Source organism: Pan troglodytes, chromosome 5 (assembly GCF_028858775.2).
Source record: "Pan troglodytes isolate AG18354 chromosome 5, NHGRI_mPanTro3-v2.0_pri, whole genome shotgun sequence".
In the NCBI taxonomy this organism is placed as follows: domain Eukaryota; kingdom Metazoa; phylum Chordata; class Mammalia; order Primates; family Hominidae; genus Pan; species Pan troglodytes.
In genome coordinates, this window is record NC_072403.2 from 155,499,289 (window position 1) to 155,525,018 (window position 25,730).

General features: G+C 38.4%; 1 protein-coding gene across 7 annotated transcripts in view; it reads left to right on the forward strand.

Moving 5' to 3' along the window:
* Window positions 1-25,730, forward strand: part of PHACTR2 (phosphatase and actin regulator 2) — a 287,576-nt gene that overhangs the window by 101,392 nt on the left and 160,454 nt on the right. The window contains exon 1 of one of the 7 annotated variants that reach the window (XM_054686374.2): window positions 1,972-2,433. The exons of 5 other annotated variants lie outside the window; for them this stretch is intronic. In XM_054686374.2, coding sequence (XP_054542349.1) covers window positions 2,421-2,433 — 13 coding nt within the window. In that variant the 5' untranslated portion in view covers window positions 1,972-2,420. Of the gene's footprint in view, window positions 1-1,971; window positions 2,434-25,730 lie in introns of those variants that run through there. One more of the 7 variants, XM_016956417.4, reaches the window with a different exon arrangement.

Here is a 25,730-nt window from a genome sequence, read left to right on the forward strand (position 1 = left end):
ATATAGACAGAAACCACAAATACTAAGGTCTTCCTTGTAGCAAATAGAGACTTAAGTTATAGTATTGCTGAGAGCTTGATTGGCAGTTACAAATTCAGTGATCGCTATGGCTTAAAAAGAAGCAGAGGAATGCCAGGTGCAGTGGCTCATGCCTATCATCCCAGCACTTTGGGAAGCCAAGGTGGGAGGATCACTTTAGGCCAGGAGTTTGAAACCAGCCTGGGCAACATAGCAAGACCCCATCTATACAAAAATAATAATTAAAAGATTAGCTGGACATGGTGGTGCATGCCCATAGTCCCAGCTACTCAGGAGGCTGAGATGGGAGGATTGCTTGAGCCCAGGAGTTCAAGGCTGCAGTGACTATGATCATACCACTGTACTCCAGCCGGAGCCACAGAGCAAGACCTTGTCTCAAAAAAAAAAAAAAAAGTATTACACACACACACACACACACACACACACACCCAGCTATCCAAGTTTTGAGTTAATTTTTCATTTTATATTAAGCATTAAACACCCCAAATGTATATTTGCTTAAGAAAAAATGCTAAATACATACTTTTAAAAAAGGGCAGTGAAGTTAGAAGATGAATGTTAGCAGGCAGATTCATCATACTTTTCCTTCAAATATTTTAAGAATAGTAAATCCACAGACAATGCTTCTTGCATGTAGGGAAGTACATGTGTCTTGTCCATTGCTCTTTCTAGCAATATAGATAAATTCCTTTGTTCTACTCTGTCAATTTTCCTGCCCAATTGCATATTTGTCCTTAATAATCAGTAGTTTACAAAATTTATTCTGTCTAAAAATTGTAATTTAGAGTGTTCGTAGCTTCCCCAAAACTATGAATGACATTATCTCCTTAATGATCATTTTCTCTTTGCCCAGTTGTCAGGCAATAAAATTATTCAGTGTAGCATCAAAAGCCTCAGCCAAGGGCTGATAAAGTCAGATGAATCTACATACTTATGCATAATTTTTTAACAGTGTCCAATATTCTTCTGAATTATTTTTGAATCATTACATCTTTCTGCTTTCATGAGCCACCAATGACATGCTTCATAAAATGACAATTGCTGCAAAGTACCTGAAGTACTGTCTGTCTTTCCAAAACAAATTAATGATAAGATATACCTATAGCAATGTAATGTTGTAAAACAAACGTAACAGAACTTTATATAGTGATTTAATCTTTAAATCATGTTGGGAGTTAGTGTTTATGCCATCAAGGCTATCATTGCTCAAAACATTTCAAAAATTACTAAGTGAAAGCATATTCAGAGCCATTTTATAAGTGACACAAGCAAAATAATTCTTATTTTTAATTCACACTTTTGTTTTATGCTTATGTAGATCACCTATTTTTACTTTTGGCATCTAAATGACATTTGGCCCATTCAAAAAGAATTAATTGTGCTGGGGAAAAGTCTTTAGGTTTGGGAGTGAGAAAGCCTGATTATAGCGGGAGGGATTACTAACTCTCCCTTTGATGATGGATTAGCATACCCCATCATGAGTAAGGATAGCGATGGTTTGAGTAAGACAGTTGACAAGCTTGATGTAATTGATCAAGAACTCTGCACACAACAAGTAGATATTCATTCGTCTTAGTCAAATATGAAACATACACAAATACTGACTATTTACACAGTCACAAAAGAAGTTTTAAGAACCACTGAAGGGTGATTTGATTTGCATTACATTTTCTCACTGTAGTGCAATGAAATTAGAAGTCAACATAACTACTCTAAAGATAATGTGTTCTGGTTCCTAGCCTCCAGAAGCTGGAGGAAGGAAGGAATAACAACTTGTTATTAATAGAGCCATGTGCTACATAATGATGTTTCTGCCAACAGTGGGCCACATCTATGATGGTAATTCTGTGTAACTGTAATAGAGTTGAAGAATTCCTATAACCTGGTGATGTCACAGTTGTTGTGCTGTCATAGTGCAAATGCTTTACTCACATGTTTGTGCTGATGCTGGTGTAAACAAACCTACTGCACTGCCAGTTGTATATAAGTGTAGCACATATAATTATGTATAGTACGTAATGCTTGATAATGACAACAAATGTCTATGTTACCGGTTTGTGGATTTACTATACTTTTAATCACCATTTTAGTGTGTACTGCTTCTACTTACTGTTTTTTAAAAGGTCACTGTAAAACAGCCTCAGTCAGTTCCTCCAGAAGGTATTCCAGAAGAAGACACAAAAGATGGATAGATGAGCAAAGTTAACCAGGTCACTCAGTCAAATAGAATAGAATAACGTTCTCAAACAAAAGACTTACAGAGAGACATAAGGAGAGCAACTTGCTATCTAGCTAGATGCGTTTATGGAAGTGCAGAGATGGAGGAGAAGTGAGCCAGGAGACGAGGCTGGAAGGTGAAGCAGACCTCACAGAACCAGTCAATGCCTACAAAAGGTCAGTGGGTTTTGTATTCCTCTTGATTGAGCCTCAAAACAAACATTTTCCATTTCTGTTTTCTGTCAACTAATTTAGTGCTATTAATACATTAATAAACTACTACTTAATCTGAAAAATGCTAAAAGTATTTTTTCAAATACAAGGGACATTCTCAAGCAATTGTGTAGTGGACTGCATAGTGGCTCCTCAAAAGATATGTCTATGTCCTAACTTCCAGAACCTGTGAACGTGACTTTATTTGAAAAAAAGATCTTTACAGGTGTAATCAAGTTAAGGATCTTAAGATGAGATACTCCTGGATGACCCAGGTGGGCCCTAAATCCAGTAAGTTTCCTTATGAGAGACAGAAGAGGAGAAAACAGAGACACAGAAGAGAAGGCATGTGTCTTAGTCTGTTTTGTGCTTCTGTAACAGAATATCTGAGACAGGGTAATTTATAATGAATGAGAATGTATTTCTCATAGCTCTGGAGGTTGGTGGTCCACGATCAAGGTGCTGGCGTCTGGTGAGGGCATTCTTCATGACTCAGGGAGGCAGGTGTCACATGGCAGAAGGGCAAAGAGAGAGCAAGAGGGGGTTCAAACTTGCCATTTTATTGCAACATTAATCCCACCCTTTGCAGTGGAGACCTCATAGCTTAATCACGATTTAAAGGTCCCACCTCTTAATACTGTGATAATGGCAATGAAGTTTCAACATGAATTTTTTAGAGGACAAACATTCAAACCATAGCAGCATGTGAAGATGGAGGCAGAGATTGGAATGGTATAGCCATAAGTCAAGGAATGCCTGGAGCTTCCAGAAGCTGGAGGAGGAAAGGAAGGATTCTCCTCCAGTGCCTTCAGAAGGAGCACTGCCCTGCCAATTCCTGACTTCTTACCTTCAAATCTGTGAAATAATACATTTCTGTTGTTGATTTGTTTGTTTGTTTGTTGTTGTTTTTTTTGAGACAGAATTTCGCTCTTTTTACCCAGGCTGGAGTACAATGGCATGATCTCGGCTAACCACAACCTCCGCCTCCCAGGTTCAAGCGATTCTCCTGCCTCAGCCTCCTGAGTAGCTGGGATTACAGGCATGCACCACCTGCCCAGCTAATTTTGTATTTTGAATAGAGACGGGGTTTCTCCATGTTGGTCAGGCTGGTCTTGAACTCCCAACCTCAGGTGATCCACCGGCCTCAGCCTCCCAAAGTGCTGGGCTTACAGGCATGAGCCACCGCGCCCAGCCAAATTTCTGTTGTTTTAAGTCACCAAGCTTGTGGTAATTTGTCATGACAGCCACAAGAAGCAAATACAAGCAGCTGAGATGAAATGGAGTTCTATATACATTTTTTCTCTTGTGACACTAAAGAATGCCTAGATATTTATGCATCTAACTAGGTAATCGTGTTTGTCCCACTCATGCATGGCCAACAGCTACATAGAGGTGAATTATATATAGCTCCTCTGCAGTTAAGTACACTGTAGCGCCTCTTTAATCATACCAGATCCTTGATTCAGAATGTCCTTTCCATTCCACATACTATAGTCCCAAACCCTAGATGAGGTCAGGATACAGTGGCCTTATACTGACACTGTTGTACAATGCATAGGAATTTAATCAATGTCCTATTATTATTATTTGTAATTTCCTCTTGGTCTTGGAATGTCCTACAGTTTTTGAAGATCCAGCTTCTGTACCACATTGTTATTAGGGAGAAATTATTTATTGTCTGCATCGCAAGCAGGCTTGCTTTGGAAGCACTTCGCGAACCTAAAAAATGTGATCTGTTGACCAGAACAATGAACAACTATGGTAACATAAGTAAGCAAAATTCACAAATAAACACTTCATTGTGTCAAAGATTTGCACCTTCTTATCTTCAGAGCTCTTAGAAGAACTGCAGTCAGATGTAGTGGTTTGGGCATGGCTTGTTTGATTGTGTTATGGATTGAGCCGTGTCCCTACAGCCTTGCATGTTGAAGTCCTAACCCGTAGTACCTCAGAACATGACCTTATTTGGAATAGGGTTGTTGCAGATGTAATTGGTTTAGTTTGGATGAGGTCATTAGGGTAGGCTCTAATCCAGTATGACTGGTGTTCCTATAAAAAGAGGGAATTTGGACACAGAGATACCCACACAGGGAGAACACTATGTGAAGATGAAGACAGAGATTGGGTGATGCTTCTACAAACCTAGGAATGTCAAAGTTTGCCAGCAAACCATCAGAAACTAGGAGAGGGGCATGGAACAGATTCTCCCTCACAGCCCATTCCGCCAATGCTCTTGTCTTGGGACTTCTAGTCTATGGCACTGTGAGACAATACATTTATGTTCTTTAAGCCACCCAGTTTATGGTACTTTGTTACAGTAACCCTAGCAAACTAATAGTTTGGCTATTCCCTATTAATTTGCTTGGAAGTTGTTCATGAGTACTAAGATAGCTCATGAAAATACAAAGCAAAAGACTGTATTTAAATTATATTTCAGGTAGTTTCATTGTAAATTATTTTGGAATTAACTATACTAAAAAGATTTTATAGTGCATATATAATAATGAATTGAGTACATCATTATTTTACAGAGACATCATTGGTGAGGCTATTTATCCAAATCATTGTTTAAATGGGTCTTTTTTTTGCAAAAAATATTTCATAAATAATCTATCCCCTGACTCCTTGATTGGCTTCAGAAGTGTTTTGATATAGACATCATCTCAAACCAAATTTAACGTCCCTTCTAGTTGGAGAATTTTTAGTGGTTCGATTTAGAAATATTTTCTTAAAAATCCACAGATGGGGTCATACTATGCACAAGTTACTTCTGAAAATTGGTTAGTTTATAGTCCAAAAGTAATTAATATTTGCATTTAATTCAGTTTGGAATTCAGTAAATTTTAGTAACATTCCTTTGTGAAGTCAAGTCACTGGTTATAACAATGTTTTAACCATCAGTTGTTTATAATGCATTGTTTCATCTATATATAAGTCATGGGCATTGAGGAAGGAAAATGTAGCTTCAGTGAACTTTGAAATTTAGTTCCTCAAAGGAGGGCTATTACTAGAAGTGAACAGAAGTAAAACAAAATAATAACTAAGTATACAGCTCATAAATGTTCAGATCTAGATAATTATGTTTAATTTCTGCTTTTGCTTACCATTTAAGATCAAACCTCTAGGTATCTTTTAATCTAGCTCTTTAGATTGTTAAATGTTTTATGTGAAATGCACATTTAGTTTATAAGCAGCAATTTAGTGTCCTGTTTCCATGAGACATTGATATTAAATAAAGCACTAGAAAGAAGTAATCTAACTTTTTTCTCTTTTGTACAAGCCCCTCTTTGCACCTCATGTGATGTTGCTTACTGGATATCAAAAAAGATTAGAAGCAGGATGATTTCAGATCAAAGAAGAAGCATCTGCCTACCCCCAGGGTTTTTAAATATTTAAATATTTTTCTCATTAAAAAAGTAACTCAACAGAACTCTAAATAAAATACAATTTTAAGGAACCAATGTATAGTCATTTTAAGCTATTGCCAGCAAACCACCAGAAGCGAGGTGAAAGGCAAGCTATTATATAATCACACTTTTTCCATTGTATTGAAAGTTAAATTCAGCTTATTTGCCAAAGAATGCTTCAAATACACTGAAATCTTACATAATAGTACAGGCTAAGGTGGGTGGAACACAAGGTCAGGAGATCGAGACCTGGCTAACACGGTGAAACCCCATCTCTACTAAAAATACAAAAGAATGAGCCGGGCATGGTGGCAGGTGCTTGTAGTCCCAGCTACTCAGGAGGCTGAGGCAGGAGAATGGGGTGAACCCGGGAGGCAGAGCTTGCAGTGAGCCGAGATCGCACCACTGCACTCCAGCCTGGGTGACAGAGTGAGACTCCCATCTCAAAAAAAAAAAAAAAAAAAAAAAGTACAGTTATGAACCTGTATTATTATATCACAGTTAGACTCAAATGACTCTTAATGACATTTATTTGGACTCATGTATATTTTAGGCTTTTTTTTTAGCATAATTCATTGACTCTAAGATGTAATAATTTTCACATTTTAACAGCTTTAAAGTCAGGATATGTATTATAATCAATGGTGTCTTACAAATATAATTGGCAACCATGTTTTGTTTTTCTTAGTGGTATGTAAAACAGTGGTGTATCTTAAAATCAATCATGGCATCTTAGGGTTTTTTTTTTTTTTTTTTTTTGCCTTTTAAGTAATGTTTATTTTTCGTTTGCTTGTTTTTTCTGTTTTTTGATATTTTTAATTTTATGTCTATAGGTTATTGGGGAACAGGTGGTGTTTGGTTACATGAGTAAGTTCTTTAGTGGTGATTTGTGAAATTTTGGTGCACCCATCACCTGAGCAGTATACACTGCACCCTATTTGTAGTCTTTTATCCCTCACCCCCTTCCCACCCACCCTGAGTCCCCAAAGTCAATTGTGTCATTCTTATGCCTTTGCATCTTCATAGGTTAGTTCCCACTTATGAGTGAGAACATACAACTATGGAAAACAGTGTGGAGATTCCTTAAAGAACTAAAAGTAGATCTACCATTTGATCCAGCAACCCACTACTGGGCATCTACCCAGAGGAAAAGAAGTCGTTATATGAAAAAGATACTTGCACACAGATGTTTATAACAGCACAATTCACAATTCCAAAAATATGGAGCCAGCCCAAATGCCCATCAATCTACGAGTGGAAAAGAAACTGTAATATATATTCATATATATGAATATGTATAGATGATGGAATACTACTCAGCCATGAAAAGGAGTGAGTTAATGGCATTCGCAGTGACCTGGTTGAGTTTGGAGACTATTATTCTAAGTGAAGTAACTCAGGAATGAAACGAAACATCATATGTTATTTGGTTTTTATAACAGGAGATATAGGTTGTTTATTTCAAGCCACACTCAGTGTTGGAAAATGCTGTTTCTTATTCTGTAGGTCCAGCATTCCCAAGCTAAAAGAAAGTTGTGTGGCGGTAAAGTGTTTGGCAAGGTTGTATTATTGATAGGTGAATTGCTCATAGGAAGGGAAAAATTTAAGTGACTATATTAAGAATGTTCTGGTATTTATAGTTCTCTGTCTTTTCCATTCTTGAGAATGTAATGTTCTTTGTGTTACTCTTTAAAGCAATGGAGAATAAATAAATTGTTTAATAAGTCATGGTGACATTATTCCTTAAAAAATTGAAAGAGACTGTATGTCCCTACCTCATACAATACACAAAACTAAATTACAGCTGAATTAAAGATTTACATCTAAAAGCACTTAAAAGTACCAGAAGAAAATATTTTTTAAAGTGTGTATTCGTATCATTAGAGTGTGGAAGTCATTCCATAATATGACACTAATATCAAAATTTATAAAGAAATGATTGAAAGGATTGATTACCTCAAAATATATAACAATAGTCTATCAGAAAAGATGAAGCATAGATTTAAAAAAAACTGGAGAAGAATAATTATGCAGAGATAAACATGTCAGAAACAATAGAATACTTTTTTTAATATTTTACATCAAAATGTATATTCTCCAGTCCTTAAACAGGCATTCAATGAGCATCTCTTATGTCTGAGGTCATAGGCTGGGTACAAGAGAGGTATAAATTAGACTCAAATGGGGCCCACAAACAGCCCCAAATCTAGGGTTTTATTTTCATTGTTAGAGTGTCTATGTCTATGTCTATGTCAGTAATTGGGATTATTTTTAAACCGAAAAACTCTATCCCACTTTAAAACTCCTAAATAGAACAAGCATTTATCTAACCTTAATATCATAGCATAACTCCTTAAAGTTTATTGACTTTAAAATAACTAAATTCAGTAGCTCTCAAATATCCATAGTATAATGAGTGACAGACCTGTAAAATCTAATTGACTTTATTTGGCGGACACAGGCAAACACATACATGTATTTTAACATAATATGATGACTACTTAGACATAACCTGATCCTTCAAATACAACTGAAAAAAAGGTGCTCCATTTTGCATGATTTATTATTGAACTAGAGTTCCCTTTCCTAGGTACATGGAGCAAATAGAGAAGATAATTAGAATTCCACTTTTCTTGAAATGTCAAGAAGGGCAGGTGTACTCTGACCTCAGCTTTAAATTTAACCAAATATATAGGGGGATTTGAGACTGCTCGACATGTTTCTCATGGAATTTCCCCCAAGCACTACTCTCTGAAAAGCCTGAAAAAGTATGTAAGAAAAGCCTTGTTCTCTCTTGACATGAAGTTATGCTCAGCCTGCTTATTATGCTAGAGCTTAGTGTCTGAACAGCAGAGAATGTTTTCTCATCCTTAGTTATGTTTGTTGTTCTAACATAACAGTCTTCTGATCACGATGATTCTCTATAATCAACATTTCTTAAGTGCCCAGTGAGGTAAGCCTTGCTTCTAAAGAATTTTAAAATGTATTTTTAGCAAGGCTCTAAAGATTAAGTCTTCACCTTGCTGTCAGCAGTTACATTTTTTTCTAAGGGGTAAAAAGCACAAACCAGAATTATGCTAGATCTCCATTAAGATATAAAACATTTTATGGTGCCAGGTTGCTGTTGACCTACATTGATAATTGGAAATATTACAACTTATTGCAAAGGTACTAAGTATTATCTATTATAATATGTGTTTTGCATCCTTTTCTGTGATGTAGATAATATTAGTCCTATTTTGCAGATGAGGAAACCAAGACTCCGAAAGCTAAAAAACTTGCTAAAGTCACGTGGCTAATGAGTAATAGCAAGATTCAAAATCAAAACAACCTGACTCTAAAACCCTACTGTTAACCAGTGACCTTTTCTCCTCTCAAAATTCTGCAATAAATGGAAACCATTTCACATGTGTTTATTCATTCACACCTACAGTGTGCCAGCTCCCAGTGTAGTCTAGGGATACTATCCATGGTGAAGAGGACAGCCTAGGTCGTTGCCCTCATGGGCTTGCATTCCATTGAGACAGATACATTTCTCAGTGCTTAATTTAGTTAAGTGAGATGGGGGCGGGAAAGAAGAGAAAATAGAGAGACAGAGAGTCATGGGGTTTTGACTTTATGTGGGAGTCAGGGAAGGCCTCCGTGAGGATTTGTTAGCTGAAAGGAAACCTTGGTTGAAGTGAGGGAGGAGGAAACCTTGCAGATATCTTGGGAGAAGAGCACCTGTACAGAAAGAACAGCAAGTGCACAGCCCCTGTGCTAGGAATAGGCTTGTGTCTGAGAACCACAAAAAAAGCCAGTGTGGCTGGAAAGGGCAGGTAAGGGAGAGCATAAGGGGAAATGGGCACAGAGCTAGCCACAGCCAACTCAGGGAGGCGTTGTAGGCCCTGGTAAGGATTTAGGACTTTCTTTTCACTTCTGTGATAAGAAACCAGTGAAGGGTTGGGCTTGGGGAAGTTGCCCTTGGCTGTGTGGCCGCAGTGGAAATAAGGGAAGCAGGTAGGATCCTGCCATGACCCGAGAGAGATGTATGGCTGCGACAGAGCCACAACAGTTGGGAACTGGTGGGTGATGACATTTGGGATCTGTTTTGAGAATTCAGGGGATTTATTATCTCGTTGGTGGCAGGAACAAAACTCATAACAGCATAGTGGAAGAATACAGACAGCATCCTGTTAAGGACCACAGTGTTTTCTGCAACTTCTTCCATGCGTCTACTGCAAATTGTCTGAGAAGGGCAGGGCCTAGGAAACATGGTGGAAGTTTTGAGATAAAAATATTGTAGCCCATCTGCATTTCCCTGGGAGCTCAATTAGTCATCATTTTGCCTTATTAATTACTAAGCGTTCATCATAGTTCTAAATAGATTCCTCAAAAGAATTAAATTCAAAGGACAAAGGGGTAGAAAATGGATTTGACTGTCTCTGCACTGGGAGTCCCTGGGAGGGGAGGACGAGGAGGAACAGACCAAGCAAAGCATGGCTGATAGAAAGGGAAGCCTGCGATGGGTGGGTTGAGTCAGGTAAGACAGAGAAGCTTGCTAAGGTGGAGTGGAAGGAAATCCCATCATTACTGTGGCTGCCCTCTGAGGTAGGAAGGAATGAAGAGCCCGGGGGGTTTAAAGGGCTCTGAAGCACTGATACTCTAAATGCGGCATGCTAGCATAGGGGAAAGTGTAATTCAGACAGGCAGACTACTCTGTCTGCATTCCTACAACTGCTTCTCCTCCCCAGGATGTGCGCGTGTGTTTGTCTCTGTGTGTGTGTGTGTGTGTGGGCATGTGTCTCTGTGTGTGTCTATGTATGTCTATGTGTATATCTGTGTGTATACAAGTGTGTGTCTTTGTGTATGTGTCCATGTGTGTGTCTATGCATATGTGTCTATGTATGTTTGTGTGTGTGTGTCTGGGTCTATGTGTATGTCTCTGTCTATGTATGTTTGTATGTGTCTGTGTGTCTATATGTATGTCTGTGACTATGTATGTTTGTGTATGGGTGTCTGTATGTCTATGTGTATGTCTGTGTGTGTCTGTGGATGTGTCTGTGTGTGTATCCGTGTGTATGTCTGTGTGTGTCTATGTGTATGGCTGTGTCTGTGTATGTCTGTGTGTGTCTGTCTGTGTGTCTGTGTGTCTATGTGTATGACTGTTTCTATGTATGTCTCTGTGTGTCTCTGTGTGTGTCTGTGTGTCTATGTGCATGACTGTGTGTGTCTGCATACACTCAAAATGCTTCTGTGGAATGAAGTCAATTAGATTTTGCCTTTCCACATGGCTTCTGTATGACCTGTGCTTGACCAACCATCAACCAAAGCCCACGGCTTTTCCTCTGAAAGGGATGCCACATTTTTGTGTGTGTCTGTTTGTAAACAGTGACATTCAAACACAAGGGTTAGGGATGGAGTGGATAAGGAGGGTGTGAAACAGCACAAATCAGAGAAAATTTAAAAGGTACAAGAAGAAGGTTTTTTGCCTTGGCTTTAAAATGCTGGTAAACACTAACTAATTCTATGAGGCCAGCATCATCCTGATACCAAAACCTGGCAGAGATACAACAAAAAAAGAAAACTTCATGCCAATATCCTTAATGAAACACCAATGCAAAAATCCTCAACAAAATACTGGCAAACCAAATCCAGCAGCACATCAAAAAGCTTATTCACCATGATTCAGTAGGCTTCATCCCCAGGATGCAAGGTTGGTTCAACATATACAAATCAATAAATGTGATTCATCACAGAAACAGAACTAAAGACAAAAAAACCACATGATTATCTCAATAGATGCAGAAAAGGCCTTCAATAAAATTCAACATCGCTTCATGTTAGAAACTCTCAATAAACTAGGTATTGAAGGAACATAACTCAAAATAATAAGCACCATATATGACAAACCCACAGCCAATATCATACTGAATGGGAAAAGCTGGAAGCATTCCCCTGAAAACCAGCACAAGACAAGGATGTCCTCTCTCACCACTCCTATTCAATACAGTATTGGAAGTTCTGGCCAGGGCAATCAGGCAAGAGAAAGAAATAAAGGGTATTCAAACAGGAAGAGGAAGTCAAATATCTTTGTTTGCAGATGACATGATCCCATATCTAGAAAACCCCATTGTCTCAGCCCAAAAACTTCTTAAGCTGATAAGCAACTTCAGCAAAGTCTCAGGATACACAATCAATGTACAAAAATTATTAGCATTCCTTTACATCAACAACAGGCAAGCTGAGAGCCAAATCATGAATGAACTACCATTCACAATGGCCACAAAAAAATAAAATACCTAGGAATACAGCTAACAAGGGAAGTGAAGGACCTCTTCAAGGAGAACTACAAACCACTGCTCAGAGAAATCAGAGATGACACCAAAAAATGGAAGAACATTCCATGCTCATGGATAGGAAGGATCAATATCATGGAAGTGGCCATACTGTTCAGAGGGATTTATAGATTCAATGCTATTCCCATTAAACTACCATCGACAATCTTCACAGAATTAGAAAAATCTATGTTAAAATTCATGTGGAACCAAAAAAGAGCCCAAATAGCCAAGGCAATCCTAAGCAAAAAGAACAAAGCTGGAGGCATCACCCTACCCAACTTCAAACAAAACTACAGTAACAAAAACAGCATGGTACTGGTGTAAGAACAGACACATAAACCAATGGAACAGAATAGAGAAGCCAGAACTAAGACCACACACCTATAATCATCTGATCTTCAACAAACCTGACAAAAACAAACAATGGGGAAAGGATTCCCTATTTAATAAATGGTGCTGGGAGAACAGGCTAGCCATACGCAGAAAATTGAAACTGGAGCCCTTCCTTACATCTTGTAGAAAAATCAACTCAAGATGGATTAAAGACTTAAATGTAAAACCCAAAACTATAAAAATCCTAGAAGAAGGTCTAGGCAATACCATTTAGAACATAGGCATGGGCAAAGATTTCATGATGAAAACGCCAAAATCAATTGCAACAAATGCAAAAATTGACAAATGGAATCTAATCAAACTAAAGAGCTTCTGAACAACAAAATAAACTGTCATCAGAATGAACAGACAACCTACAGAATGGGAAAAAATGTTTGCAATCTATCCATCTGACAAAGGTCTAATATCCAGCATCTGTTAATACAAGGAACTTAAACAAATTTACTGAAAAAAACAAACAACCCCATTAAAAAGTGGGCAAAGGACATGAACAGACACTTTTTTTAAAAAAGATATACATGCAGCCAACAAACATATGAAAAAAAAGCTCAACATCACTGATCATTAGAAAAATGCAAACTGAAACCACATTGAGATGCCATCTCATGCCAGTCAGGATAGCTATTATTAAAAAGTCAAAAAGCAACAGATGCTGGCAATGTTGTGGAGAAAAAGGAACACTCTTACACTCTTGGTGGGAGTGTGAATTAGTTCAACCTTTGTGGAAGACAGTGTGGTGATTGCTCAAAGACCTAGAAGCAGAAATACCATTCAACCCAACAATCTCATTACTGGGTGTATACCCAAAGAAATGTAAACCATTCTGTTATAAAGATACATGCATGCGTATGTTCATTGCAACACTATCCACAGAAGTAAAGACATGGAATCAACCTAAATGCCCATCAATGATAGACTGGATAAAGAAAATGTGGTACATATACACCATGGAATACTATGCAGCCATAAAAAGGAATGAGATAAAGTCCTTTGCAGAGACATGGATGGAGCTAGAAGCCATCATCCTCAGCAAACTAATGCAGGAACAAAAATCAAACATGTTCTCACTTATAAGTGGGAGCTGAATGATGAGAACACATGGACACATGGCAATGAAACAACACACACTGGGGCCTGTTAGGGGGTGGGAGGGTGCGGGGAGGGAGAGCGTCAGGAAGAATAGCTAATAGATGCTGGGCTTAATACCTAGGTGATGGGGTTGATCTGTACAGCAAACCACCATGGCATACACTTACCTATGTAACAAACCTGCATATCCTGAACATGTACCCCCAAATTTAAAATAAAAAAATATATAATATATATATAAAAGAAAATGTGGATACACAGAGACACCAGACATAGGCACTCACACAGAAAAGGCCATGTGAGGACATAGAGAAAAGGCAGCCACCTACAAACCCAGAAGAAAGGCCTCAGAAGAAACCAAATCAACTGATGCCTTCATCTTGGATTTCTAGCCTCCAGCCTGAGAAATTAAAGTTCTGTTGTTTAAGCAAAAAAAAAAAAAAAAAAGGCCTGTAAACACTGGTGATTCTGCTTTATACTGAAAATGATGGCGGTGATGGGGGAACAGTTTACTAGGTACAACCACAAGATATTTGGTCAAAAAGGATTGAAAGCCACTACTTGCTTTCATTTCTTGAAATACATTTCTTTAAATACATACCATTTCTTGAAATACATTTATTAAGCACAGATGAGTGTTGTTTTGGTTTTTGTTTAGTGATTAAGTAAGTGTACAATCCCCAATAAAATATTTTGAAGTTTTTCCAAAGAAAAGAAACTGCCTGGCTGCATCAGCTAGACAAAGGTACCTGCGCTGCTGTTTTTTTGTTTGTTTGTTTGTTTGTTTGTTTTTCCCTGTATCTGCTGGAATATTTTAGCAGATGGACATTTGAGCTGGCATTACTTAAATGAGAATCTCTTCGAAGTGATGCACGCTGTGTTTTTCCCTGTGAGACGTGTGAATGCCTTGTGGATATTTGTGAGTACACTTAAGTGTTTTTGTTCTCCACTATGCTAGGTCAGTTTTCAGATCTTATTAAAAAGCTCAGGGTTTCGGGAATCCGACTGTTCTGCAAATGCCTGCTGCTGTTGTTAAGTGGCCTGCACCATCCTTGAGTAGGTAAGAAGAGCTGAGATTTCACCAGAAACAGTGACATTCACACCCAGGGGCTGAAATAAGGCGGAATGCCCACCTGGAGATACGTCTTGGCTGTCACACCTGGACCGCCTGCTCTGGTCATGTGTGTGTGTGATCTATAATAGGATCACAGCTTTATGAAATTCAGTCACTTTGTAGCAGCCACTCTAAGGAGGATGATTCATGGTCCCTGTGCAGTCACTGCACCCAGCACCTTCTCAGGAACATTCACATTATTTCCAGCTGGAGTGAGGCTGGAAGCTCCCCGGCAAGCAATAGAAAAGCACCAGGTGTTCCCAGCAGCGCTCTCCTTCACCCTTGCAAGCTGCGACTGGCAAGTTTCCCGAAGCAAGAGAATTGTACTTGATGGCACACGGTGTGATGGTTGCCTCACTGCCAGAGCATTTGTTCTGGATGCCTCTGTCCCCAGGTGTCTCAGAAGTAACCCTAATCATTGAACTTTGGCCCTCTGGAAACAAGGCCAGTCGCAAGACACGTCAGGAAGCAATTTGTGCATCGAGACTCGAGCTGCTTTGGAGTTTCCCTCTGGATTTTAGTCAAGCTGTCACAAAGTTCATGACTTGGTTTTTCCACTCTTGTAAAACGAAGGCTGCTCTGACTCCTGCCTGCAATCTCCAGCTTATTGCCTTTAATACTTCCCTGTTGCTATTGCTAAACCCCTTACCTTATACAGACTGTGGAGATGGGCAAAGGAAAAAAATCTCCAAGCTTTTTGATATGGTGCTTTGAAGACACAGTTTACTAACGGCCTGAAAGAATTCATTGCAGCTTCCCACATGCAAAGTTTATTTTCGGAGAGTAGTTTATATATGGAATAAATGGAATAGAATTGAGTCCAGAAATAAACTCTCACATTTTTAGAAAATTGGTTGTCAACAAGGATGCCAAGACAATTCAATGGGGAAAGAAATGTCTTATCAGCAAACAGTGCTAGGGCAACTAGATATCTATGTGAAGAAGAATAAAGTGAGAACTCTACCTTACATCATATTAAAAAATTAACTCAAGATTGATCAAAGACCTAGATGTAAGAGCTAAAACTATAACAGGCTTAGAAGAAAACACAGGTGTAAATTTTCATGACCTTGAATTAGGCATTATTTCTTTAAAATATGACACTAAAAGCACGAAAAACAAAAGAAACAATAATAATTTGGACATCATCAAACTAAAAATGTTGTAGCTCAAAGGACACCATCTATAAAGTGAAAAGACTACCCAGAGAATGGGAGGAAAGTTTTGTAATGTTGTATCTGAAAAGGGAAGTATCTATATAGAGAACAATTACAATGCAATAATAAAAAGACAAATACTCCAATGTTCAAATGGGCAAAGGATTTGAAAAGACATTTCTCCAAAGAAGATATTCAGATATCTAAGAAACACATGAAAAGATGCTCAGCATCATTAACCATCAGGCAAATACAAATCAAAACCACAAGAGACCACTTTATACCCATGGGAATGTCTATAATCAGAAAGACAGGTAATAACAAGTGTTTGCAAGGATTTGGAGAAATTGATGGTGGAAATTTAAAATGATATAGTCACTTTAGAAAACACTCTGGCAGTTCCTCAAACAATCAATCATAGAGTTACCATATGAACAGCAATTCTACTCCTAGGTATATACCCAAAAGAAATGAAAACATATATTCACCAAAAACTTGTCTATGAAGTGCAGAGCAGCATTATTCTTAACAGCCTAAAAGTGGAAACAACCCAAATGTTCATCAAACTGATGAATTCATAAATAAAATATACTATATCCACTCAATAGAATATTATTTGCCAATTAAAAAAAATAAAGGCTGGATACTGTGGCTCACACCTGTAATCTTGGCACTTTGGGAGACTGAGGTGGGAGGATCACTCGAGGCCTGGAGTTCAAGACCAGCCTGAGCAACATAGCAAGACTCCATCTCTACAAAAAGTAAAAAATTAGCCAAGCATGGTGGTGCACGCCTGTAGTCCTAGTGACTTGGGAGGCTGAGGTTGGAGGACTGCTTAAGCCCAGGAGTTCAAGGCTGCAGTGAGCAATGATCATGCCACCACACTCCCGCCTAGGTTGCAGAGCAAGACCTTGTCTCTACAAATAAACAAAAACTAAATGAAGTATTGATACATGCCACAACATGGACGACTCTTGAAAACATCATGCTAGCTGGACACGGTGGCTCACGCCTGTAATCCCAGCACTTTGGGAGGCCGAGGTGGGTGGATCACCTGAGGTCAGGAGTTCAAGACCAGCCTGGCCAACATGGAGAAACCCCATCTCTACTAAAAATAAAAAATTAGCCGGGTGTGATGGCACATGCCTGTAATCCCAGCTACTTGGGAGGATGAGGTAGGAGAATTGCTTGAACCTGGGAGGAGGAGGTTGCGGTGAGCCGAGATCGTGCCACTGCACTCCAGCCTGAGCAACAGGAGTGAAACTCCGTCTCAAAACAAAAAAAAGGAAAAAAAGAAAACATCATGCTAAGTGAAAGAAACCAGGATGAATGTTGTATGATTCTATTTATATGAAATGTCCAGAATAGGCAAATTCCTAGAGAAAGAAAGTACATTAGTGGTTGTCTAGGGTTGGGGGAATTGTGGGGAACAGGGAGTGATGCTAATGGGCATAGGGTTTCTTACTGGGTTGATGACAATACCATAAAATTGATTGTAGTGATGGTCACACAACTCTATGAATATACTAAAAACCATTCCACTGTATACTTTAAATTGGTGAATTGTATGCTATGTGGATTATATTTCAATAAAGAAGATATTTAAAAATCACAAAATATAGATGATTAGAGAATATGGAATATGTCATTAATTATAGATTTTTTCTGTATTTTTAATTCTTTCTTTGATTTCACTTGCTTTCTCAGATGTTTCTTAGAGAGAAAACATCCAAAGCAAAGATTTACAACTCCGTACGGAAGCCACAGATTTTGTAAGAAAAGGCTAAAGAGAAAAAGATTACTGCAATGTAGTGTTTGCATTTATGATTTACTTTCTATTCACGTTTCAGACTTAGTTATTTACTTTGCACCTATTACCACATACTTGCTATTATCTCTCCATACACATGAAAGTTCTTTGCAATTTTTAGTAAAATGTCCTCAGTTTCTGAGTCAAACCTGTCTACTGAGAATCAAATATAGTTTTCACTAAAGTTGCTTCCTACGAATTGCCATGTGAGAAAAAGAAGAAAACAGACGGGCAGCAGATACATTATTTTCTCCTAGTTGATGGCAAAAATTAGATCTCTGTCAAGATCAAAAAAGAGTTCTTTATTCCATGAACTAAGTTTCTTATCCTAAGGTGATTACCGGGGGAAATATTTAAAAGAAGCATCAGTGGAGGGAAGGGTAAATCGTGGGATAAAATACACTCATTGACTTTCTTCTCCAAGCCAAACTGCAGAGGAAATAACAGGCACAGAGACTTCTAGCAGGATTGTCTGGTGGGACATGCCCTGGGATATGGGGTCAGTCCATTCCTGTCCAGACCAGGGACTTCCTCTGACCTTGGCAACTCAGTTACCTCCTGTGAGCCTAAGCTTTCTTGTCTGCAAACTGAGAGATCTCTCAAGTCTTTCCTGGCTGTAACAGTTACGGGGGCGTCCAATCTTTTGGCTTCCCTGGGCCACATTGGAAGTAGAATTGTCTTGGGCCACACATAAAATACACTAACACTAATGATAGTGGATGAGATTTTTTTTTTTAATTGCAAGAACATCTCATAGTGTTTTAAGAAAGTTTACGTATTTGTTTTGGGCTGCATTCAAAGCCATCCTGGGCTGTGTGCGTCCCACAGGCTGCAGGTTGGGCAAGTTTGGTCTATGATTTTATAATCTGATCTAGTATTCTCTGAGACATCAATGCTAGATGAGGATACAGGTAGATGAATGAATATTGTAGTTGAGTAAATATTACACCCAGTGTGTTGATTAATGAATAGATGTGATCATAGAAGAAGCAATATCAAGATTTTTCACCAGCCTCTGGAGTTATCACTGATTAGCAAAGCATTTTAATTAATAACTCAAACAGAAAAAGCATGTCTGTTAGTTTTGCAATCTGCAAAAAGATGAACACAATAGACATGTTAATTCCCAAACTTAGTTTCAAAAAAACTATCTGCCAGGTTTCAAGTGAACATAGGCTTGATTGGCCACACGAAAATTTAAATATTCTGAATGTTGAATGGCCGACCATAAGTTCAACTTGAACTAAGTTTGATGTGGCTACTTTTTATTTTTTACTTTTCAAAAATTGTGGTACACACTGCATCTTCTCACTCATAAGTGGGAGTTGAACAATGAGAACACATGGATGCAGGGAGGGGAACACCACACACTGGGGCCTGTTTGGGGGTTGGGGGCAAGGGGAGGGAGAGCATTAAGACAAATACCTAATGCATGTGGGGCTTAAAACCTAGATGACGGGTTGATAGGTGGAGCAAATCACCATGGCACATGTATACCTATGTAACAAACTTGCACATTCTGCACATGTATCGCAGAATTTAAGTAAAAAAAAAAATTGTGGTACAATGTACGTACAGTGAACAATTCAGAGTTTTGTCAATTTCATACAGCCATGCACTCCACACCCCTATCAAGATGTAGAATATTTCCAACCCCTGAAAAAAGATCCTTCATGCCCTTCCCAGTCAGTCCCCACCGAGGCAAACACTGATCTGATTTCTCCCCAGTACGTGTTTTTCCAATCCTAGAACTTCATCAGTCATAGAATATGTACTCTTTTGTGTCTGGTTTCTTACATTCAGGAAAATGGTTTTGAAGGTCATCCATTTTCTTGGTTTTATGAGTAGTTTCTCGCAGGTTGTATTCCCTGGGAAGAGACAGAGATGAACACGCAGGGCATTGATAAAGGAGTTCTCTTAGAAGCCACATCTTTTGAAAGGCAGGGAAAGAAGTCAGATTGAGCAGATTGGGGAATAGAGCTGTGAGGCAGCTCCAGCCCCAGCCTCAGTGCATCCCAGTGGGGGTACTGGCGTGAGATTGTCTGTCAGTTATCTCAAGGTGGGGTGTGGGGACCTTGATGCTTGCCCCGTGTTGATCAGGCATTGGATGTGGGCTCCTTCTACAGGAAGGTGGTATCTCGGGCAAGCCTGCAGCTTTCAGGCAGGGAAGTTCTCCTTATAAAAAGCTGACAGCTGAGGGCTGTCTTCCAGCAGCACTCCTAGCAGCCAGGGGAAATAATCCCTTTATTTCTGAGGGGGGGTCCAGGCAGCACATCACAGTGTTTTATTGCTGAGTAGTATTCCATTAATGGACATACCACAATTTATTTACCCACTCTTCTGTTGAGGGACGTTTGGCCTGTCCAGTTTGGGGCTATTATGAACAAAGCTGCTATGAACATTCCTAAACTGGTCTTTTTATGGATATATGTTTTTATTTCTGCTGAATAAATGACAAGTAGAATTTCTGAGTCATAGGGTAGGTGTATGTTTAACATTACAGAAACTGCCAGACTAACCTGAGCTTCAACAACAAATGTGATTTTAAAATAAATTTGGGTACAAATATAGAAATACACCTTCAAAATAACAAGGGAAATTCAGGTGAAACTTAAATATGAACTTAAAACTTAACCTGAAGTTGACCTCCTTAATGATAAGGTTCTCCTGTGCAGTATTTGAAAATGAATTACAGCACTCAGTCTCTTTTTCCCAACAGATTTTTTTCAATAAAGTACAACCATGCATTGCTTAAAGACAGGGATACAATCTGAGGTGTGTTGTTAAGTGATTTTGTCATTGTGTAAACATGATAGAGTGTATTTACACAAACCTGGATGGAATAGCCTACTATACAACCTAGCCTGTATGGTATAGCTTATTTCTCCCAAGCTACAAATCTGTGCAGCATGTTACTGCACTGAATACTACAGACAATTATAACACAATGGTAAGCATTTGTGTATCTAAACATATATCTAAACATAGAAAAGGTATAGCAAAACTATAGTGTAAAGATTAAAAAACAAACAAACAAAAAATGGGGTAGGGCACAGTGGCTCTGCCTGTAATCTCAGCACTTCGGGAGGCCAAGGTGGCAGGATCACTTGAGGTCAAGAGTTCGAGACCAGCCTAACCAACATGGTGAAACCTCATCTCTACTAAAAATACAAAACTTAGCCAGTCAGGGTGGTGTGTGCCTATAATCTCAGCTGCTCTGAGGCTGAGGCAGGAGAATCGCTTGAACCCAGGAGGTGGAGGCTGAAGTGAGCTGAGATCATGCCACTGCACTCCAGCCTGGGCGACAAAGCAAGATTCTGTCTCAAAAAAAAAAAAAAAGATAAAAAATGGCACACTTGTATAGGACACTTACCATGAATGGAGCTTGCAGGACTGGAGGTTGCTCTAGGTAAGTCTGTGAGTGAGTGATGGGTGAATGTGAAAGCCTCGGATATTATTCTACACCACTATAGACTTTATAAACACTGTACACTTAGCCTACACTAAATTTATATTTAAAATTTCTTTTCCTAATAATAAATTAACCTTAGCTTATTGTAACTTTTTTACTTTATAAACTTTAAAAATTTTTTAAACTTTTTTACTGTTTTGTAGCAACACGTAGCTTAAGACACAAACTCACTGTACAGCTGTATAAAAACCCTCTGCTGAGGGTGTCAGGGTCTCATGAAGCTGCAGTCAAGGTGTCAGTAGGGATGTCGTCTCATCCAAGGCTTGACTGAGGAAGGATACACCTGGAAGTGCATGTGGTCACTGGGCAGCACGCCATTCCTTGCAGAATGCCAGACTGAGGGCTCAGTTTCTTGCTGGCTATGAGTGGGAGGTTGCCCTCTGTTCCTTGTCCTTTCCATGTGGCAGCTCACAACATGGCAGCTTGCTTCTTTAAAGCCAGGTGAAGAGCCAGTGTCCCCTAGCAAGACAGACGTGCCCTCTCAAGGGGAGGGGATCACACAAAGGTGGATTACCTGGGGTCTACCTTCGCATCTGTCCACCATGCTCCCAATGGTAAGAAGCATTTATTGTAGTACCTCAGTTAGTCAAATATTTCCTTCCTCCAAAAGCAGAGGAAACTAGAACTCCCTTCCAGTTTGTTCATCCATACACAGTGATTTGTCAGGTAATGAATGTTCCTGATTAGCTTTAGCACTGGTGTATTTCAACCAAATCAATTTTTAAACAAAAGACAAAGGCCAGTAACATTAAAAGAGAAGTTGAACAGAACTTTAACTGGGAACACTAAAAACTTAAATGTATGTATTTAGTAGGTACATATTAAATGTCATTATGGTAATATTCAGATCTGGTGTTTTCTCAGTTACTGCATTAAAAAACTTAAGTGCTCATTTGTAAATGGTGTTCTATTGACAATACTGCTTACTACTGGTAGGCCTAGCAGTAAAGCTGCTCTCCATACTTTCAATAAATCCTCAATCTCCTTTTCCTATTTCTCCTGGTACCCACAGACCTTGTATTAGTCCATTTGCATGCTGCTGATAAAGACATACCCAAGACCGAGCAATTTACAAAAAAAAAAAAAAGGTTTATTGGACTTAGAGTTCTACATGGCTAGGGAGGCCTCACAATCATGGCAGAAGGCAAGGAGGAGCAAGTCACATCTTACATGGATGGCAGCAGGCAAAGAGAGAGCTTGTGCAGGGAAACTCCCGTTTTTAAAACCATCAGATCCATGAGACATATTCACTATCACAAGAACAGCACAGGAAAGAGACTCCCCCATGATTCAATTGCCTCCCACCAGGTCCCTCCCACAACATGCGGGAATTGGAGATGAGATTTGGGTGGGGACACAGCCAAACCATATCAGACATAAGCAGTGTATTGATACGGATCAGGTTCATTTATTCATTCATTCATGTATAAAACAAATACCTACTGAGCACTTACCCGTGCACTGACTGTGCTGGTGTTTCAGTAGTAAATGAAACATGGCCTCCAAATAACATTCAGTCCAGACAGATGAGGAAACACTGCACAATAAACTCCACTGAGGAATTTGCTATGGAAATACATAAATTAAGGGCCCAGAGAACTTGATATCCAAGTGGCACGCTCCTTAGAAAACAAATTACAGGAGAAGTACAGGCCAGATATTGAGAGTTAATCAACCCAAGTAGAAAGAAAATAAAACCTCAAGGAAGGATGTGTCCCTTGGATGGTAATAGAATACAGAGACAAACAGAAGCTTGAGAACTGAGGCTTTAGAAAAATCTAAATAGAAGATGGGAAGAAAAATAACCCACAAATTTTAAGTAGCTGCAGTGTTGGCAAGCTGTGAAGTAAAGTCTCACTCTTCAAATGGCAATATCAGTTTTCAGATACTAGCTATTTCTATACTGACATAAATAATGGAATACAAGTAAAATATTCATAAAAAATTCATAGTAAAATTTGCATACAATGAAAAACTCTAGATGAAGTAAGATAATACTTAAGGTGGGAACAAAGTAAAAATTATCACCTAAAGTCACAGACCCAGGTGAGAAAAGCATATTAATGTTGACTGTTTTATTAATGCATGTAGTTAAATATAATAGTATTCAGTGTTGGTTTGTAGAAACAAATCACTGCATGTGTTACTGGTTCACAAGAAAACACTGTAACACATCTATAAAGAAGAAATCCAATAATCTAAAATGCAGTGGAATCTGGGGCTTCATGTGGGTTTTAGAATATTTAGAGCAAAACAAAATCTAGAGCACTTTATCCTATAAAGTAAATAAATAAATATATCAAAGTATAACAATAATTTTGCAAATAAAATAAAAAAGCTGTTAGGTAAAGATTGTTTCTTATCGTATATTTGGCCCTTTTCTAAAATTTTCTTTCTTTTTTTTTTTTTTTGAGACAGTCTCTCTCTGTCACCCAAGCTGGAATGTGGCACAATCTCGGCTCACTACAACCTCCTATTCCCAGGTTCAAAGGGAAGCTACTCAACCTCCCAAGTAGCTGGGACTACAGGCATGCACCACCACACCTGGCTAATTTTTTGTATTTTTGGTAGAGAAGGGGTTTCACCAGGTTGACCAGGCTGATGTCGAACTCCTGGCCTCATGTGATTCGCTTGCCTTAGCCTCCAAAAGTGCTGGGATTACAAGCATGAGCCACTGCACCTGACCTAAAATTTTCCCTTGTGCATTCTCAAAATTGCAAGTTCTCTACCTGGAAAATTTGAAGGAATGAAAACCCTTCAGCAAAAGACCCTCATTGCATTGGAGGGTGGTGTGTGGATTTAAAATGGCAATATTCCAAGCACATTTTGTATATGTACTTCTTAATTGTGTGATTACATGATTTCTCCCTGAATAGATCTTGTTTTGATGAAAGATTAAGTCAGAGCACCTGCAAGCTTCATTGCTCCTCCCCCTTTCTCAGCTCCCATCTTTATCACCTGTTTGGAGAATGTGTCAACATTCCCTAATTGAGAAGTAATTTGCAGTTACTGAAATCCATTTTATATTAAAAAGCCTCTTCAATATGCACAACTTACCCTAGAGAGCTGTTTTACTTGGAGGCATTTCTTAGATTTAAGTTCTAATAAAACTAAGTGTGTTTTAGGAAATAACTTTATAGCCTTTTCCCCCTATTTTAAAATACAAGGAACATAAAAGTAAAGAAGAGTTGAAGTTAAGCCTGTTAAATATAAGAAACTACTTATTTTGTTTGTTATTCCCTTAAGATGTCATTTGGAGTTTTAAAGATATCATTGTACTACAAATAAAAAATATTACAGATATCTATTTACTCTTCAGAAAGTAAAAATAAGTAGTGGGTAGGAGTACTTCATCTGTTTTTAGTTATAAAATGCTGACCTATTGAATAATGAAAGTGTTTTAAACAACACTAAAAATGCATCTGTATTTTTCCCTGAATGCAAAACAGTAATATTTAAATTCACCTTCCTACTAGGGATGTTTCAGTTCTTATGACTACCAGGCAGTTTTGTTTTTCATCTTGAGTTGTGAATTGTCTTCACCTATATTACAATTAGTTTTTTCTTTTTTTCTTTAATTTCGGCTTTTATTTTTGATACAGGGGGTATGTATGGAGGACTGTTATATGGGTGTATATTGCACCCAGACAGTGAGCAGAGTACCCAACAGGTAGTTTTTCAACCCACATTCTTCTCCTTTCCCCCTATAGTACACAGTGTCTATTGTTCTCATGTTTATGTCCATGTGTGCTCAATGTTTAGCTCCCACTTATAAGTGAGAACATGTGATATTTGGTTTTCTGTTCCTGTATTAATTTGCTTAGGATATGATCTCCAGCTGCATCCATGTTGCTGCCAAGGACATTATTTCATTCTTTTTTATGGCTGTATAATATTCCCTGGTGTATTTGTACCACGTTTTCTCTAGCCAGCCCCCCACTAATGAGCACCTAGGTTGATTCCATGTCTCTGCTATTGTGAATAGCGCAGTGATGAACATACGAGTGCATGTGTCTTTTTGCTATAGTGATCTATTTCCCTTTGAGTATATACCCAGTAATGATATTTTTGGGTCACATGGTAACTCTGTTTTAAGTTCTTCCAATTACATTTTTCATTCAAAGATGCAGAGCACTCTCTCAACATGCTGAGTGAAGCCTTGCCCTTCCCGTGGATGAATGAAGTACTGAATATCCCAAAGCATTGAATCACTTCTCTTGATTTTAAGATCCTGTTTCACTGATGCCCTTGTTTTTATCATTTTGTTTTTTACTCTGTTCTTTTTTCTTTTCTTTCCCTTTTTAGCTTTATCATTTAATATTGACCTAATTCATTTGTGTGATTATCTTTCCCTGAATAGATCTTTTCTTTGTTTTTTTAAATAAATGCGATTAAAGCTTTAAATATAGCTCTAATTACCACATTAGCTTAATTCTACATGTTTTATAGTGCTTTCATTGTTGTTTAGTTCTAAATATTTTATGTTACAATTGGATTTT